This window comes from Cydia fagiglandana, chromosome 18 (assembly GCF_963556715.1).
Source record: "Cydia fagiglandana chromosome 18, ilCydFagi1.1, whole genome shotgun sequence".
In the NCBI taxonomy this organism is placed as follows: domain Eukaryota; kingdom Metazoa; phylum Arthropoda; class Insecta; order Lepidoptera; family Tortricidae; genus Cydia; species Cydia fagiglandana.
The window spans coordinates 7,967,484-7,987,026 of record NC_085949.1 but is presented as its reverse complement, the minus strand read 5'-3'; the positions used below and the strand labels follow the sequence as shown (position 1 = coordinate 7,987,026).

At 39.0% G+C, this 19,543-nt stretch overlaps 1 protein-coding gene across 1 annotated transcript in view; it reads right to left on the bottom strand.

Moving 5' to 3' along the window:
* The window catches only part of LOC134673601 (uncharacterized), a 74,890-nt gene that overhangs the window by 7,945 nt on the left and 47,402 nt on the right, over positions 1-19,543 (bottom strand). The window contains exons 39-63 of the mRNA XM_063531600.1: positions 19,264-19,490; positions 18,802-19,015; positions 18,457-18,552; positions 18,143-18,372; positions 17,661-17,877; positions 17,101-17,193; positions 12,162-12,391; positions 11,680-11,887; positions 11,458-11,553; positions 11,041-11,267; positions 10,583-10,796; positions 10,309-10,404; positions 9,995-10,224; positions 9,513-9,729; positions 9,198-9,290; positions 8,824-9,053; positions 4,468-4,675; positions 4,145-4,240; positions 3,534-3,760; positions 2,902-3,118; positions 2,117-2,212; positions 1,414-1,637; positions 913-1,123; positions 675-770; positions 125-360 (exon numbers count right to left, since the gene is read on the bottom strand). Of these exons, the coding sequence (XP_063387670.1) occupies positions 125-360; positions 675-770; positions 913-1,123; positions 1,414-1,637; positions 2,117-2,212; positions 2,902-3,118; positions 3,534-3,760; positions 4,145-4,240; positions 4,468-4,675; positions 8,824-9,053; positions 9,198-9,290; positions 9,513-9,729; positions 9,995-10,224; positions 10,309-10,404; positions 10,583-10,796; positions 11,041-11,267; positions 11,458-11,553; positions 11,680-11,887; positions 12,162-12,391; positions 17,101-17,193; positions 17,661-17,877; positions 18,143-18,372; positions 18,457-18,552; positions 18,802-19,015; positions 19,264-19,490 (4,529 nt within the window). The remainder of the gene's footprint in view (positions 1-124; positions 361-674; positions 771-912; positions 1,124-1,413; positions 1,638-2,116; positions 2,213-2,901; positions 3,119-3,533; positions 3,761-4,144; positions 4,241-4,467; positions 4,676-8,823; positions 9,054-9,197; positions 9,291-9,512; positions 9,730-9,994; positions 10,225-10,308; positions 10,405-10,582; positions 10,797-11,040; positions 11,268-11,457; positions 11,554-11,679; positions 11,888-12,161; positions 12,392-17,100; positions 17,194-17,660; positions 17,878-18,142; positions 18,373-18,456; positions 18,553-18,801; positions 19,016-19,263; positions 19,491-19,543) is intronic.

Below are 19,543 nucleotides of genomic sequence, written 5' to 3'. Positions count from 1 at the left end.
TGCAAATTTAATGCTAGCTGAAACGGAGTAGTAAATGCTACTCCGTTGCAAGCAATGCTAGCTGATGAATAAAACGTAAATTCTTTCAAAATTCAGCTTCCATTCAGATTATTTGCGTACTTACAGAATTCACTTCAAAGTCGGCTTTGGCTTGAATCCTATCATCACAAGGACCTGGTAACACGATAGCTGCAGGAGTTTCGTCAAAGACTGGATAGTGGAAACATCCATCGTTGCTCTGATCAGTCAGTTCGTAGTAGTTCTCGTGGAGGTCTACATTGTTATTGACCAGTACGTCTATGGCGTCGTTGGCTGATTGAGAAAGACCAGATCTGGAGCGACTCAGTTTCCAACTGTAAACTGTAAAACAAACGTATTAATCGTTCAATGTTTCTTTTCTAACTCGGCTACAGCCCTATATTTTGGTTCATGATCTTACGGCAATACGGCGTATCTTATTACACATATCCTATCTAGCTAAAAGTAGCTAAAAGTAATACGCTCTTTTGCCATTACAGGGCAGTACTAACAGTGCATTGCCTCCTTTCAGTTTGTGTACTTTCCAAAATTTAAATTTACCTACAGATTTCATACTCTTAACTGCAGAATCTACTGAATAGTATTCAGTCAAATTACATTAATTTTTCAATATCAGTTTATATAATTGAACTTACTTTGTTTGCTGGTGTCGTCCACATCCACACAACTAAATAGCAATGCGTATTCCGTGTAGTCGGTGTCCAAGACGTAAAGCGTCCCTTCAACGGATACTGAAAATTGAATGTGGTAAAATCTTTGTAGGTATTTATTAGACAGGGTATTATTGTTTTATAGAAATACAACTCCATGCATGACATTGGCTATTAGTAATATAATGTAAACAAAGCATGTTGTCATCTAAGAGCAACTTACCTCCTTCACCATTCTGTAATGTAGCCGTTATAATACCACTTCCATCGCTAGCTACAACAGCCGGTCCGGACACCGTGGTCAATCTTTCATTATACACTATGGTCTGAGTCAATACGAAGGAGTTCTGGTTGATCACAAACTCGTTGGCGGCGCATTCACCGGTTTGATAGTCAGATGGGAAACGCGCTGTTTCGTGCCATGTGCCAGCGAACTGGAATTTAAACAAAGGTTTTATACGGTTTGTAATTTTCTTGTAAATATAGTGAATAGCGTGATCATCAAATTTGGCGACCGTGACAGGATAAATTATCTAGAAATTGATTTTCTAGGTAACATTATATTGGCTAATGTGAAAGCTATTTATAATCATCTGACTGTAGGAAGATATCAAGGGTACGGACCGAGAATGCAGCAGACGATATAATATATGAGAAGCTGACTGCAAATCTTTACTGGAAAGGTAATAAATTAAACAGATAGTCTAAAATGAAGGATCCTCACCAAATTCAGATTAAAGTTTTGTACAACATTTTGTGCCTCGCACTGTCCGTTCAGCAATACTGGTCCCCCGAAGTTGTCAGGGTAATAGAAGCACTCTTCTTCAGTGTGCCCTCGCGGGTTGTAATACTGGTTGTCTAGCACTTGCACGTTGTCTATTACAGCGTTAATAGCAGTCTGGGCAGCCGGTGTTAGTTCTTGTGAGCGGCTGAGTTTCCAACTTGTTACTGTAAAAAGATTTTGCTTTTAGCTAAATGCATTATTTTGAGAAAAATACTTTTGTAAATTTATCTTTAACGAGGAACCGACTTCACTACATAATTTTATGCCATTTTGAATCTGCAATATTTCGCAATTTGCTGTTTTTTTATGGAAGTGTTACTTTATAAATACTGAAATAGATTATCTACAGTAGGTATGCCTATAAAAGACCCCTCGATTTCTCTAGAATCACGTAGGTAATAAGATCCTGACTTGATAACAATGGGACCAACTGGTAACAAAATAATAATTTTCTTTCAGTCTCGGAGTAATCGTTGAATTTATATCCGACGTATTGGAAACCTCCTCCTCTTGTAAAAGTCGGTGAAAAATGTCCACTTTATGTATCTTTCGATCATACAAAAGTCCACAATTCTAACTGCGTAAACCTTAGGTATTAAGTATTACAAGTTCAGTATGTAAAACATGATCAAAACTGGCTTACCACTTCTGTATTCATCATTTATTTGACTGCAAGAGTAGACGAGAGCGTAGTTATCGTAGTCGGTATCCAACACCCAATATGGTACGTTCACTGTCACTGAAACGAACATTTTGACATTGGTTACAGTGGTTACCTTACATGTAAAAAAAGCAGAAACCCAGTAAATACAGTTTGTGTTACGTTGCGTATGGAATCATAACAGGACCGGGGTTTTTTTTTCTTAACATACGTGAAAGGAGAATGAACCAATAGCATTGAGTATACGTTATTTTATACAATCAGCAATGGGGAAAGTGACGATTGATTGTCAAGTCCGTCGTGACCCGAAATTTTACAAAAGTTACTGGATAAATTCAGTGTTGTTCACCAATACGCCGTCTATCCGTCCGCCGTGTATCCATCTCTGGCGATCGCACCACACTTGGAGCTTCACTCACTGGCGGACCAGTGACACACTGGTACTTACAGTCAGTACCAGGTACAAGTGACCAATGTACTTACTTACTTACCCCTCTGGCGCAGCGACCCAAAGTGTGTCTTGGCCTTCAACACGACTGTTCGCCACTGATCCCGGTCCTGTGCCGTTTCTCGCCAGTTCTCAACCCGGAGCTCGCGGAGATCAGCGTCCACCACATCCGCCCATCGATACCTAGGTAGACCGACCTGGCGGCGTCCTATCGGTTTTCCCTCAAACGCTCTTTTCACCGCCCGATCACCTCCCATTCGCTCAAGGTGACCAATGTACTATGGTACATATGTGCTGGTACATTGTGGTACATACTTACAGTCAGTACCAGGTACAGGGAAGGTGACGATGAACTTCGCGAGGCCGTCATCGGCCGCGGGTACAGCGGTAGCGTTCACGTTATCCAGAAGTTGCTCGACCACTTGTGTGTTGTACACAAGCACGCCATCCCCTGTGAGTGTGTAGGTGGCAGTGGCACATGTGCCGTCTTGGAATTCCTGAGGGTAGCTCTCGATGTCGTACCAGAGGCCCATATACTGTGGAACAATTGAGCGTATAAGGGAAGATGGTTTAGATTTTTTCACATCAAATTGAAATATTTGAATATCCATAAAATAATCTCATACTTCATGACCTCACACTCTCGACCTAGGGACATTAAGCTCAAAAAGGTACTAGACAACAATAGGAATAATATTGTAGGTATGATAGACCAGGTAGATATAGATAGATAAGATCCATAACCCGCGAAGAATTATTTGTGATGAACACACACTAAAATGCAGGATTTGAACCCGAAACCTCCTGCTCCGTAAGAAAATAGCTCTTAAGGTTTCGATTGAATTTTGCGGAATAGCTCAGAAAGACGGTAAAACAATCTCAAAAAAATAAAAGGAATTGTAGCCTACGATGTACAAATTATTCATGACAAAGATAAGCTTTCAAAAATACCCTCTCTATGTCGAAGTTTTCAACAACCCTGACGCTGTCATCACACTCGCCACGGAAGGTCACCGGATTGCCGTCCGGCACCGGGAAGTAGAAGCAACCGGCGGCCGAGTGGTCCGTCGTCGAGTAGTAGCGGTCGTCGAGAACGTTCACGGAGCCGACGATGTGCTCGATCGCGGATACGGCGGTGTCGGTCAGGCTAGTGGTTCGGCTGAGTTTCCAACTCCACACTGCAATACATTTCAAGTTATTAAAGAAAATCAAGAAATGCGCTATTATTGGTATAATATAATTTGATGCGTTATTTATGTATGCAGAGTTAATAGTTAAAAGAGGTATCATAATACTTTACACTGTAACATCGGCTGACATGGCAAACCTGCACAGTGCAGCCATCACGCGCACTGGCCGGTGATAAAAAATATACCTCATATACATATTTTCGCTCGTCTTTTGTTTTTACTGGTCGATTTCTCTCAGCAATTTGAGTGCTAACTGCATAAAGATTACATTTCTTGTTAATTAAACTGACAGATTTTAGTTCAATGAGCTGTGTACGTTTCTTTATTATTGAATATTATTTACTGTATATAAGAAAAGTCGCTTTCGTTTACCTCTTCTTTGATCGCTGTTCAGGTTGACGCAACTGTAAACCAACGCGTATGACTCATAGTCTGTATCCAAAACCCAGTACTCCACGGGTTCCGGCGCTGAAAAAGGACACAATATTGGTTAAATTGTTTAAAAAGTAAGTTCAGGAGGATGATAAATAACTTTTTCCACAAATTTTTTGGTCACAAGATAATAGGCGATAAAAAAGGCGTGTGGTGTACGTGTGGTGGGGGGTAAGAATGCTTTTTCAGGGTTTTTGAGTGCTGTCACGTCCGTATGCGGCACATTGCACAACGGATATTTGTATCAATAAATTAATATTTACCTCCAGGGAAGGTCACAAGTAGCTTTCCAGAGCCGTCAGCGGTGGCTAGAACTGCAGAACCGGTGATAGTGTCCAAAGCCTCGTCGATGACTTGCGTGTTGTAAACTAAGACGGAGCCATCGTTTTGAATGGTGTACGTGGCGTCGTTACAGGTGCCAGTTTGGAACTCTGAAGCATAGCTCTCGATGAGGCGCCAGCGGCCTGCATACTGTAAAAACAAATGATACGTATGAAGCAATAATTCTTAAAAGAATAGTTATAAGACGAATTTTGTATTGATGTCACCTGGCATGTAAAATCGAGTATTCGTTTGGGACCAATATATTTATTCCACTATTTTCCACGCAAGGAGGCACGGGATAGGTATATAGCTTTTGTTTTTCATATACATGTTGGTAGTGTTGGAATACAAATAATTTTCATAGGCAACGGAAAACGCAACACTGGCTGGGTTTCACTAGGTAGGTATACTTACATAGAAAAATATACTACCTATAATAATATATTTGACAGCGTCGGTTTGGTTTAAAATCTTATAAATATAAATGAATTGTACATGGGGACAATGCATTTAGTTATTTCCGATATTTCTAACTAGCTGTGCCCGCGGCTCCGCCCGCGTGGAATTCGATCTGTGTCAGTAAGCGGCTAATTTCTAATCCTAATTTCTCTACCTCTCCCCTGGAGGCGGAACTTGAAGTATAGTTGACAGATGGATATGCTAGAGGACTGCAGTCCAGATACAATATTTTACAATTAGGTACCACAAAATAAAACTACAATCCAAAATCAATAGTTTTGCGATATAAAAAAAAATCGATATAAAAACGCAATTTGATAGACATTTGTACATTTTTACTTTTAGTATGGAAATCAGTCACATCATTTTATCACGAAAATCAACAGTACTACAGCAGTAACGTTGCAACAGAGTAATGCTGCCGCAGTCGCCATAATTATAAAGTCATTGAAAACGCGAGCGAAGCGAGCGCGAAAAATTTTCGATATAAAAACGCAATTTGATAGATAGTTGTAAATTTTTACTTTTAGTATGGAAATCGGTCACATCATTTTATCTCGAAAATTGACAGTGCTGCAGCAGTAACGTTGCAATAGAGTAATGCTGCTGCAGTCGCCACACATCAGAAAGTTGTTGAAAACGCGAGCAGGCGTGTCTGACTCCGCGATTTCGTCGCTTTGCTACAGGTAGCTAAAAGTACATCCGTTCGGCCCCAATTTTGGGGTTTGCCATAAGCCGCGCGTGGCGCTGTCGCCACCTAGCGGCCATATCTGTGCTGATCGTAACAGACGCGTTTTGTTAGAGAGTGAGTCTTGAAGTACTTAGTACAATTATTGATTCTGTGACGCGAGCGAAGCGAGCGCGAAAATTTTTCGATATAAAAACGCAATTTGATAGACAGTTGTATATTTTTACGTGTAGTATGGAAATCGGTCACATCATTTTATCACGAAAATCGACAGTGCTACAGCAGTAACGTTGCAACAGAGTAATGCTGTTGTAGTCGCCATACATTAGAAAGTGATTGAAACCGCGAGCGAAGCGAGCGCGAAAATTTTTCGATATAAAAACGCAATTTGATAGATAGTTGTGCATTTTTACTTTTAGTATGGAAATCAGTCACATCATTTTATCACGAAAATCGACAGTGCTACAGCAGTAACGTTTAACAGAGTGAGAGTGACATTCCATTTCCAACTGCAGCTGCAATACTGTTAATTTTACTATGGAAACGCGTCGCTGTCATTGTCAATTGCCATAGAAAATGAACAGTATTGCAGCTGCAGTTGGAAATGGAATGTCACTTTAATGCTGCTGCAGTCGCCACCCGAATGTCACTTTTATCGTAACTTATAATGTTATTGTAAACGCGAGCGAAGCGAGCGCGAAAATTTATCGATATAAAAAACGCAATTTGATAGACAGTTATACATTATTTTTTACTCGCGCCAACCAGGCGCGAATCCAGGATTTCATACAGAGAAGGGACGGGACAGTTTTCTATCAGCCTAGCTTCGCATAGGGCTCGACATTTAAGGGTCTCAGCGAGGTTGTTTTCATACAGAAAAGATGCAAGAAAGCAGAGCTTTGAATTGACCAAGTGAATTGAATTGGCGAAGTGTGAGCAAGGCAGAAGGCCCAGCTGCGAAAGAGGAAAGCTTGGATTTGGATCCACGCCCAAGTGTAATTAAGGGAGAAGATCAACTTTGCCATATTATGTGTAGAGTTAAAGGTGACTCAGCTCAGGTAAGAAAGCACATCAAATTGTATGAAAGCATCTCATAACAATCAGTCAGATTCATATAATATGTATTCTCATTTCTTTTATTGATTTTAATTTCTTTTCCTTTTGTAAGATTTGATATGTTTTCTGAAAGAGCTACGTATTTGTGATTTCATGTACATATATGTTTATTTTTTATATCAAATTCTATAAAGTTATGTACTCACTGAGTATAATTGCATGAATTCTATAGTAATTTAAATTGTATTTTTCTTAATTACTCGTAATGCATGTTAATTATAAGATGTAATAATGTTTTGGAAAGATGTGTCCCGCCGAGTTTGTTGCCGGTCCCATATTGGGATACCCTCCTCCAATTGAGGGGGGATTTAAATCTTCTCGGGGCAGAGGTGTACGGTTGGAGCCGGTAAAGGTTTATTTGACGTTCATAAGCGCATTGTAATATGCCTACTTGAATAAACTATTATTTATCTTATCTTATCTTTATAAGGCAGAAGACCTCGCGTGAGACCTTACGCCGAACTGCAAAGGAGTGGCTTGAAATCGAATCTATGCATGTAATCAGGACTCTTCTACTGCTCGCTCTTTGGCTTCACTCGAAAGCGCTACTTCATAGGATGCTTTTAGTTTTCGGCTTTCACGGGGCCCCTTATAACACTTTGACAGTTAGGTCTCAGGATCGCGGCTAAGGAGCAACTCGGCTTGGCCGACAAATCTGGCGTGCAAGAGAGCAAAATTCGCTATAAAATCGGTAACCTATGTCGAAAAAATCGGCTGGCCGCAAGCCCGAAAGCAAGATTTTTTTCCATGACTTTAAGGGCCTCCGCGTAAGGTCAAATCGAAAGCCTACGTTGGAGATGTTCTTACGTACCCTCACTCTCTTACTTGATCCCTATATACGGCCCTTCGTTATTAGATGGGTACTTGTATGTACACGTATAAAAATTTCATGTAGGTACCTACTCCACGACGACTGCAGTGCTAATGCAGCCTGCGCTTTTTTTGGCCTACGGTTTTGGTGCCATAAGCAAGTGCTTATTTTGCTTAAAAGGGTTAATCCGGCACTGCAAATGACAGAGGTCAATGTTTTTTTTTCAAAGTACCCACCTTCGTGGTCATTATTATTAAGTGCTTAAAGTAGGCGATACGTATGAATATAGATTTGATATGGGTGCAATAATTACGATTCATGATAGAGAAAATTAATAATTTTAAATAACTATGCAATTATACGCGTGTTGATATGTGTGTTTATTTTACCTCTACGTAACTATGTAAACTAATTTTTAGTTTTCTTGATTACTTAATGTTTACTCAGTTCCCCAAAAGATGGCACTGTGCAATGAGGGGCAATTAATTTACCGTCGTTTAATTTTGTTGTATTATTAATTTATTAAATCAACATAATTATTCCATTATTTTTGTTGATATATCCGTACTCCCTTTCTAAACTTAGAGTTAATTTGGCAAAATCTTTCCTCGGTGGCTTATTCATGTCACAATGTATTAAATTCAGCGCCATCTGTTAGTTTACCAGGATACTCAATAGTTGTAGCACAACTATTGAGCAATAGTTGAAAAGAGTTTGCCCCTCTTTCCTAAGTAGCGCCATAAGATTCAGGGGCAAACTTAAGTCAATCGAGTGTTGTGGCTACCCCCCCTTTTAGGGGTTGAATTTTTATAGCCTATAACCTGGCCGGGGATTTTCTCGACAGATTAGTAAAGTTTTCATCAAAATCCGTTCAGCCGTTTTCACGTGATGCGCGTTCAAATAAACAGACAAACAGATAAACAGACAAACAGATAAACAGATAAACAGACAAAAATTCTAAAAACTGTTGGAACGTGTTCTGTTATCGATTCTAAGTATCCCCAGCCAACTTTTTTTCAAATATCTTCCAAGTACAGACTTTCGACCGTCTTCAGCTTTATTATATGTATAGATGTAATAAACGTGTATAATCAGATTGCACTTTGTCTAAAGAACGCAGAACGTGGACAGCTTGCACGTAAGTGCATTATTTTTTATTAATTTACTTTCACATAAAATAACAAAGATGTACTATTGACAATTAAACTAAAAATAACTTACCCTGGTTGGATCGAAATTCTGGACAACTTGAATGTTAGGGTCGCATTGTCCAACGAAGACAACGGGGTCTTCTGGGGCCAGCACGGGTAGGTAGAAGCAGGAATAATCGCTTTGGCTGGTAGATTCGTAGTAGCGCTCCTCTAGGACTTGAATGCCTGATATGGCCTCGCTAATGGCGTTTTCTGATGCTCCTGACATTTCCTTAGTGCGGCTCAATTTCCAACTATATACTGAAAATTGTAATATATTTTGTTTCTAAATGCGGCGACGGAATTCCAATTTACAACGCTAAGAAAACTTTATCGTTAGAAAATCATAAATAAAAAGAGGCAATAAATATATTGTGTTAAACTAATGGTGATTTATATAGGTACCTTCTCTGTAGTTAGCGTCAATGTTCTTGCAGCTATACGCCAGAGCATAGCTGTCGTAGTCAGTTGCCAAAATCCAATAAGGAATTTCGATATCTGAAAACAATGCGATGTATATATTGATTATGTTATTTATGTTGCTCCTGTACTTATATTTTTAAAACCATTAGTCATAATTAATTTACTCAAATATATATCAGTGGAAGGGCGTCAATTTAATCCTTAATTAAATACAGAATTCAAACATGAACACCAACTAATTCGAATGTATTTGGATGCGTCATGATATAGCAAAAAGGGATTGCAATAATTACTTACTGTTGCCGTCAGATGTAAGAGTAATAGTGAATTTAGCGCTGTTGTCAGTAGACGTTCTTACTACAGTCGCGTTAGTCTCATCCAGATCTAGACCAATGACTTGAGTTGTGTACAGGTTGAAAGAATCGGCAGTCGCAGTCGTAAACTCGTAGTTGATACAATGACCCTCCGATTCTACTTTGGGATATGCGGCTGTTTCGTGCCATAGTCCTGAGAACTGTCAAAAACAACGATCAGATTTCAAAAATTTCTCAAACTATACACTGCGTACCTAAGTGAATTAAAGAAAAAGAATCCTGTGGTAGCTGATCTTCCACAACCAGACCCTTAGGTTCGTGTGTCTCAGGTTTTAACATGTAATTCGCACATTTTCACTCCATCAAATACTGAATTAACTACATGAAGTGCGTTTCGAACAGCTCTTGTCATTATTAAGGTATCTCTGAAAGCCTCTTCAAAACAAACTCAAGGCTCATACTCACTCGATCCAAATTAAATTCCGGCTCCGCTTGGATACTCTCATCGCACTGTCCCGGGAACACCACGGGCTTGCCTGCCTCCGGTTCAGGGTAGTAGAAGCACCCGTCATCAGTGTGGTCTCTTGTCACGAAATATTCCTGACTAAGAACCTGTACGCTGTCTAATACTGCGCTGATTGCAGTTTCTGATGCCGCTGACATGGTCTTCTGTCTGCTGAGCTTCCAGCTTGATACTGAGAGAAACAAATACAAATATGCCCAAATTGATTCATGAATATGTAAAAATATTATTTACTTGTAATTATTTTAGTTCTTACCTCTACGAGAGTCATCACTAAGGTTGTCACACGTGTAGACTAATGCATAATTATCATAATCCGTATCCAGCACCCAGTATTGAGAGGTAGTAGAAACTGTAAAAGAGAAATCAATAAACATCTAACAACAGAGAATAAAATGTGATATTTGTTTTTTTACGTAAATATGTTCATCAATTGTATCGATGGAAAAAGTCGTCGTATACCACGCCTTTTACTTGGGAAAATACAACTTGAAAAAGAAAAACAATTTAATTATTAATCTTATACTCACAGTCAGTACCGGCGATAGGGAAAGTCACAAGCAACTTAGCTAACCCGTTGTCGTTGTCGGGCACAGCGCTACCATAGATGTAATCCAAAGTTTCATTAACGACTTGAGTGTTGTATACCTCCACGACGCCGTTAAGCGTGTAGGTGGCGGTTGCGCAGGTTCCATCTTGGAACTCTTGAGGATAGCTCTCGATATCGTACCAAAGACCCATGTACTAAAAGATAATAAACAACAATGGTACTAAGCGATCACTATTTATAAATTCTGATGATAAAAGTGTATCTAGCTTAATAGAGTCTGTGCGGAAAGAAAAGAGTCGTTGAAATGTATGGGATCAAATACATTCTACAACTCTTCTCTTTTTTCTTACCGCGACTCTAGATTGGTAGTTTCATGGGATTTATATTTACCATATTAGAACTCAGTTCCTCTAGAGAATGCTGTTCCTTATGACTTACCCTATCAATATTGAAACCAGTCACAACAGGGATGCTCTCATTACACTGGCCTCTGAACACGACGGGGTTGCCATCGGCGTAGGGGTAGTAGAAACAGCCGGCGTCAGTATTGTCGACCTCTTGGTAGTAGCGGTTGTTCAGGACGTCGACGCTATCGATTATCTGGTTGATGCTAGTCACCGCTGCTTCCGTCAGTTCTGTGGTGCGACTCATCTTCCAACTCCATACTGGAATTATTATGAATATCTATTAAGTACGAACTGTTTTAGAAATAACATCAAGAATCAGGAGAATTTAAACTCATTTGTTGGTCTCCAGAATATTATGTTTTAATTTATTTAGACGTTTGTAAGGAAATAACATCAATCATACCTACATTAGGTATATCTAGCTTTGTATTTTCAATTTCAATATTACCTCGTCTTTGATCGCTATTCAGATTTGCGCAACTGTAGACCAACGCGTATGAATCATAGTCGGTGTCCAAAATCCAGTACTCCACGGGTTCAGGCGCTGAAAAATAGCATAATTTGTGTTTTTTTTAATGCGAGTTCAGGAGGAGTGTTTCCTTCCGCAATTAGGTATATCCAGCGTCTATATGGTAGCCCTCACAGATATATCAATAAAATTTATATCTACCTCCAGGAAAGGTCACTATTAGCTTTCCAGAGCCGTCAGCGGTGGCTAGAACTGCAGAACCGGTGATAGTGTCCAAGGCTTCGTCGATGACTTGCGTGTTGTAAACTAAGACGGAGCCATCGTTTTGAATAGTGTACGTGGCGTCGTTACAGGTGCCAGTTTGGAATTCTGAAGAGTAGCTCTCGATGAGGCGCCAGCGACCTACGTACTGTAAGAATGAAATATACCTATGTATATCAGAATATCAGATGACATTCAATCGTATCCAATGAAAATTGAGTCCTTTCTTTGGGATACATGGAAATATGTGTTGTTTTGGTGTGTGTTGGTACAGGATGCTGTACTTAGGGGCATAACTTGAGTGCCCTTAAAATTATTTATATTTCGCATAAGCTATTATTTTTTTAAGAAACTAGCCCGATTACTTTCACGCAAAAACAAAGTTCATTATAGTGGAAACCTTTTAACTAAAAAGAACTTACCCTCGTTGGATCGAAATTCTGGACAACTTGAATGTTAGGGTCGCATTGTCCAACGAAGACAACGGGGTCTTCTGGAGCCAACACGGGCAGGTAGAAGCAGGAATCATCGCTCTGGCTGGTCGATTCGAAGTAACGGTCATCTAAGACTTGAATGCCTGATATGGTCTCGCTAATCGCGTTTTCTGATGCTCCTGACATTTCCTTAGCGCGGCTTAATTTCCAACTATATACTGAAAATTGTAATAGTATATTTTCTTTATAAATGCCGCAACGGAATTCTAATTTACAACCCTAAGAAAACTTTATCGTTAGCAAATCTATCTTCTATCTATACATATAATAAAGCTGAAGACGGTCGAAAGTCTGTACTTGGAAGATATTTGAAAAAAAGTTGGCTGGGGATACTTAGAATCGATAACAGAACACGTTCCAACAGTTTTTAGAATTTTTGTCTGTTTATCTGTTTATCTGTTTGTCTGTTTATCTGTTTGTCTGTTTATTTGAACGCGCATCACGTGAAAACGGCTGAACGGATTTTGATGAAAACTTTACTAATCTGTCGAGAAAATCCCCGGCCAGGTTATAGGCTATAAAAATTCAACCCCTAAAAGGGGGGGTAGCCACAACACTCGATTGACTTAAGTTTGCCCCTGAATCTTATGGCGCTACTTAGGAAAGAGGGGCAAACTCTTTTCAACTATTGCTCAATAGTTGTGCTACAACTATTGAGTATCCTGGTAAACTAACAGATGGCGCTGAATTTAATACATTGTGACATGAATAAGCCACCGAGGAAAGATTTTGCCAAATTAACTCTAAGTTTAGAAAGGGAGTACGGATATATCAACAAAAATAATGGAATAATTATGTTGATTTAATAAATTAATAATACAACAAAATTAAACGACGGTAAATTAATTGCCCCTCATTGCACAGTGCCATCTTTTGGGGAACTGAGTAAACATTAAGTAATCAAGAAAACTAAAAATTAGTTTACATAGTTACGTAGAGGTAAAATAAACACACATATCAACACGCGTATAATTGCATAGTTATTTAAAATTATTAATTTTCTCTATCATGAATCGTAATTATTGCACCCATATCAAATCTATATTCATACGTATCGCCTACTTTAAGCACTTAATAATAATGACCACGAAGGTGGGTACTTTGAAAAAAAAACATTGACCTCTGTCATTTGCAGTGCCGGATTAACCCTTTTAAGCAAAATAAGCACTTGCTTATGGCACCAAAACCGTAGGCCAAAAAAAGCGCAGGCTGCATTAGCACTGCAGTCGTCGTGGAGTAGGTACCTACATGAAATTTTTATACGTGTACATACAAGTACCCATCTAATAACGAAGGGCCGTATATAGGGATCAAGTAAGAGAGTGAGGGTACGTAAGAACATCTCCAACGTAGGCTTTCGATTTGACCTTACGCGGAGGCCCTTAAAGTCATGGAAAAAAATCTTGCTTTCGGGCTTGCGGCCAGCCGATTTTTTCGACATAGGTTACCGATTTTATAGCGAATTTTGCTCTCTTGCACGCCAGATTTGTCGGCCAAGCCGAGTTGCTCCTTAGCCGCGATCCTGAGACCTAACTGTCAAAGTGTTATAAGGGGCCCCGTGAAAGCCGAAAACTAAAAGCATCCTATGAAGTAGCGCTTTCGAGTGAAGCCAAAGAGCGAGCAGTAGAAGAGTCCTGATTACATGCATAGATTCGATTTCAAGCCACTCCTTTGCAGTTCGGCGTAAGGTCTCACGCGAGGTCTTCTGCCTTATAAAGATAAGATAAGATAAATAATAGTTTATTCAAGTAGGCATATTACAATGCGCTTATGAACGTCAAATAAACCTTTACCGGCTCCAACCGTACACCTCTGCCCCGAGAAGATTTAAATCCCCCCTCAATTGGAGGAGGGTATCCCAATATGGGACCGGCAACAAACTCGGCGGGACACATCTTTCCAAAACATTATTACATCTTATAATTAACATGCATTACGAGTAATTAAGAAAAATACAATTTAAATTACTATAGAATTCATGCAATTATACTCAGTGAGTACATAACTTTATAGAATTTGATATAAAAAATAAACATATATGTACATGAAATCACAAATACGTAGCTCTTTCAGAAAACATATCAAATCTTACAAAAGGAAAAGAAATTAAAATCAATAAAAGAAATGAGAATACATATTATATGAATCTGACTGATTGTTATGAGATGCTTTCATACAATTTGATGTGCTTTCTTACCTGAGCTGAGTCACCTTTAACTCTACACATAATATGGCAAAGTTGATCTTCTCCCTTAATTACACTTGGGCGTGGATCCAAATCCAAGCTTTCCTCTTTCGCAGCTGGGCCTTCTGCCTTGCTCACACTTCGCCAATTCAATTCACTTGGTCAATTCAAAGCTCTGCTTTCTTGCATCTTTTCTGTATGAAAACAACCTCGCTGAGACCCTTAAATGTCGAGCCCTATGCGAAGCTAGGCTGATAGAAAACTGTCCCGTCCCTTCTCTGTATGAAATCCTGGATTCGCGCCTGGTTGGCGCGAGTAAAAAATAATGTATAACTGTCTATCAAATTGCGTTTTTTATATCGATAAATTTTCGCGCTCGCTTCGCTCGCGTTTACAATAACATTATAAGTTACGATAAAAGTGACATTCGGGTGGCGACTGCAGCAGCATTAAAGTGACATTCCATTTCCAACTGCAGCTGCAATACTGTTCATTTTCTATGGCAATTGACAATGACAGCGACGCGTTTCCATAGTAAAATTAACAGTATTGCAGCTGCAGTTGGAAATGGAATGTCACTCTCACTCTGTTAAACGTTACTGCTGTAGCACTGTCGATTTTCGTGATAAAATGATGTGACTGATTTCCATACTAAAAGTAAAAATGCACAACTATCTATCAAATTGCGTTTTTATATCGAAAAATTTTCGCGCTCGCTTCGCTCGCGGTTTCAATCACTTTCTAATGTATGGCGACTACAACAGCATTACTCTGTTGCAACGTTACTGCTGTAGCACTGTCGATTTTCGTGATAAAATGATGTGACCGATTTCCATACTACACGTAAAAATATACAACTGTCTATCAAATTGCGTTTTTATATCGAAAAATTTTCGCGCTCGCTTCGCTCGCGTCACAGAATCAATAATTGTACTAAGTACTTCAAGACTCACTCTCTAACAAAACGCGTCTGTTACGATCAGCACAGATATGGCCGCTAGGTGGCGACAGCGCCACGCGCGGCTTATGGCAAACCCCAAAATTGGGGCCGAACGGATGTACTTTTAGCTACCTGTAGCAAAGCGACGAAATCGCGGAGTCAGACACGCCTGCTCGCGTTTTCAACAACTTTCTGATGTGTGGCGACTGCAGCAGCATTACTCTATTGCAACGTTACTGCTGCAGCACTGTCAATTTTCGAGATAAAATGATGTGACCGATTTCCATACTAAAAGTAAAAATTTACAACTATCTATCAAATTGCGTTTTTATATCGAAAATTTTTCGCGCTCGCTTCGCTCGCGTTTTCAATGACTTTATAATTATGGCGACTGCGGCAGCATTACTCTGTTGCAACGTTACTGCTGTAGTACTGTTGATTTTCGTGATAAAATGATGTGACTGATTTCCATACTAAAAGTAAAAATGTACAAATGTCTATCAAATTGCGTTTTTATATCGATTTTTTTTTATATCGCAAAACTATTGATTTTGGATTGTAGTTTTATTTTGTGGTACCTAATTGTAAAATATTGTATCTGGACTGCAGTCCTCTAGCATATCCATCTGTCAACTATACTTCAAGTTCCGCCTCCAGGGGAGAGGTAGAGAAATTAGGATTAGAAATTAGCCGCTTACTGACACAGATCGAATTCCACGCGGGCGGAGCCGCGGGCACAGCTAGTATATATATATAAATGCAAGTGTCCTGACTGACTGACTGATTCATCAACGCAGAGCCGAAACTACAAAAGCCAGAGAGTTGAAATTTGCACACCAGATTGCATTTATAAAGTGTACAAGAGATAAGAAGCGATTTTGAGAAATTCAACCCCTAAGGGGGTTAAAAAGGGGATGAAAGTTTGAATGGGGTTAAAGTTTTCTTTTAAGCTAGGAATTTGAAACTTCGTAAAAAGATATATTATTAAAATACAAGAAAACTAATTTCAGCGTTTTTGAAAATTCATCCCTATGGTGGTGAAAACGGGGTTGAAAGTTTGTATGGATATCATGCATTTTTTCGAGCGCGGGATTTGAATCTTTGTATTTGGGGATATTATTAGAAGACAATTTAAGTGATTTCAGCGATTTGTAAAATTCATCCCCTAACAGGGTTAAAATGGGGTTCAAAGTTTGAATCCATTACAAATGCTTTGAAACTTCTTAGAAAGACATAATGGCCGATTACAAAAAAAAGTAATTGCAACGTTTTTGGAAATTCAATCCCTAAGGGGGCTAAAAAGGGGATGAAAATTCGTCTTGGGGTGTAAATTTAATTTTAAGCTAGGAACTTTAACTTTTTGGAAAAAAAGGTAATAAATTAAAAAACATGAAAACTAATTCAAGCATTTTTGAAAATCATTCCCCAAGGTGGTGAGAAAGGGGTTGAAAGTTTGTATGGAGATCAGATATTTTGTGAGTGCGGAATGCGGAACTTGAATCTTTGTATAAGGGCATAGGTACCTATTATGAGAATACAAGAAAAGTAATTTCAGCAACCAACTTCAAAATCCACTTGACTTAAAACTTCATACAACTTGCTAAAAAAGAAAAGTACTTAATTTCAACATTGCTTGGATATGAAAATTATAGGTAGGTACTAAAGATGTAAAATGTTGAAGATAAGATTCCACGCGGACGAAGTCAGAAATTATATTGTGTTCAATTAATGGTGGTTGATACCTTCTCTATAATTAGCGTCGATGTTATTGCAGCTGTACGCCAAAGCATAGTTGTCGTAGTCAGTTGCCAAAATCCAATAAGGAATTTCGATATCTGAAAACAATGCGATATATATTGAATATGTTGAAAGAAAGAAAGAAAGAAAATACATTTATTTCCGTCAACCAACCATATAAATTACAAATTTTACATAGACACATAGACGTTAAATAGGACCCCCACTCAGCGTAATGCTACGACGGTAAGCCGCAGCGCTGATTTTCCGTGGGGACCTAACTTATCACTAACTAACTAATAAGGAGATAATTAATTTGACAACACATACAGGAAAAAATAAATAACTAAATTAAAAGATAACAAATTTGTTTATGTAATGTAATGTTTACATATTAGTATTGCATGTTTGATGTTGCTTTTGTACATATATTTTAAAACCATTATTCATTATTAATTTACTCAAGTATTCATCAGTGAAACAGCGTCAAGTTGATTGTTAAGGAAATACAGACTTTAAACATTTACACCAACTAATTCGATAGAGGACAGAAGTAATAACTTACTGTTGCCGTCAGATGTCAGAGTAATAGTGAATTTAGCGCTGTTGTCAGTAGACGTTCTTACTACAGTCGCGTTAGTCTCATCCAGATCTAGACCAATGACTTGAGTTGTGTACAGGTTGAAAGAATCTGCAGTCGCAGTTGTAAATTCGTAGTTGATACAATGACCCTCCGATTCTACTTTGGGGTAGGCAGCTGTTTCGTGCCATAGTCCTGAGAACTGTCAAAAAGAACTATCAGATTTTAAAAAAAATCTCAAATCAAGTGAATTAATGAAAAAGAAACCTCTAGTAGCTGATATTCCACAACCAGACCCTCAGGTTCGTGTGGCTCAGGTATTAACAAGTAACTCGCACATTTTTCACTCTCCAAGGAAAAATCCGAATTAAGTAGATGAAGTGCGTTTCGGACAGCTAACACTCCACTTGTCATTACTAAGGTATCTCTGAAAGCCTCTTCAAGACAAACTCAAGACTCATACTCACTCGATCCAAATTAAATTCCGGCTCCGCTTGGATACTCTCATCGCACTGTCCCGGGAACACCACAGGCTTGCCTGCCTCCGGTTCAGGGTAGTAGAAGCACCCATCATCAGTGTGGTCTCTTGTCACGAAATACTCCTGACTGAGAACCTGTACGCTGTCTACTACTGCGCTGATTGCAGTTTCTGATGCCGCTGACATGGTCTTCTGTCTGCTGAGCTTCCAGCTTGATACTGAGAGAAACAAATACAAATATGCTCAAATTGATTCATGAATATTTAAAAATATTTTTTACTTGTAAAGGTTTTAGTTCTTACCTCTACGAGAGTCATCACTGAGGTTGTCACACGCGTAGACTAATGCATAATTATCATAATCCGTATCCAGCACCCAGTACTGAGAAGTAATAGAAACTGTAAAAGAGAAATCAATAAACATCCAACGACAGTGAATAAAATTTGATATTTGTTTTTTTTTTGCTGTTGTAAACATTATGGTTTTACTTAATTTTGTCTACTAAGTCTAATTTATTCATATTGTTATGGTCAACATTTTCATCAATTGTATCCATGGAAAAAGTCGTCGTATACCACGTCTTTTAGTTACTTGGGAAAATACAACTTGAAAAAGAAAAACAATTTAATTATTACTCTTATACTCACAGTCAGTGCCAGCGATAGGGAAAGTCACAAGCAACTTAGCCAACCCATCGTCGTTGTCGGCCACAGCGCTTCCATATATGTAGTCCAAAGTTTCATTAACGACTTGAGTGTTGTATACCTCCACGACGCCGTTAAGCGTGTAGGTGGCGGTTGCGCAGGTTCCATCTTGGAACTCTTGAGGATAGCTCTCGATATCGTACCAAAGACCCATGTACTAAAAGATAATAAACAACAATGGTATTAAGCGATCACTATATATAAATTCTGAGGGTAAAAGTGTATCTAACTACGAGTAGCTTAATAGAGTCTGTGCGGAAAGAGAAGAGTCGTTGAAATGTATGGGATCCAATACATTCTACAACTCTTCTCTTTTTTCTTTCCGCAACTCTAGATTGGTAGTTTCATCTCATTTACCATATTAGCACTCAGTTCCTCTAGAGAATGCTGTTCCTTATGACTTACCCTATCAATATTGAAACCAGTCACAACTGGGATGCTCTCATTGCACTGGCCTCTGAACACGACGGGGTTGCCATCGGCGTAGGGGTAGTAGAAACAGCCGGCGTCAGTATTGTCGACCTCTTGGTAGTAGCGGTTGTTCAGGACGTCGACGCTATCGATTATCTGGTTGATGCTAGTCACAGCTGCGTCCGTCATTTCTGTGGTGCGACTCATCTTCCAACTCCATACTGAAATTTGAATTTAAGAATTTAAACTCATTTGCTTGTCTCCAGAATGTAAT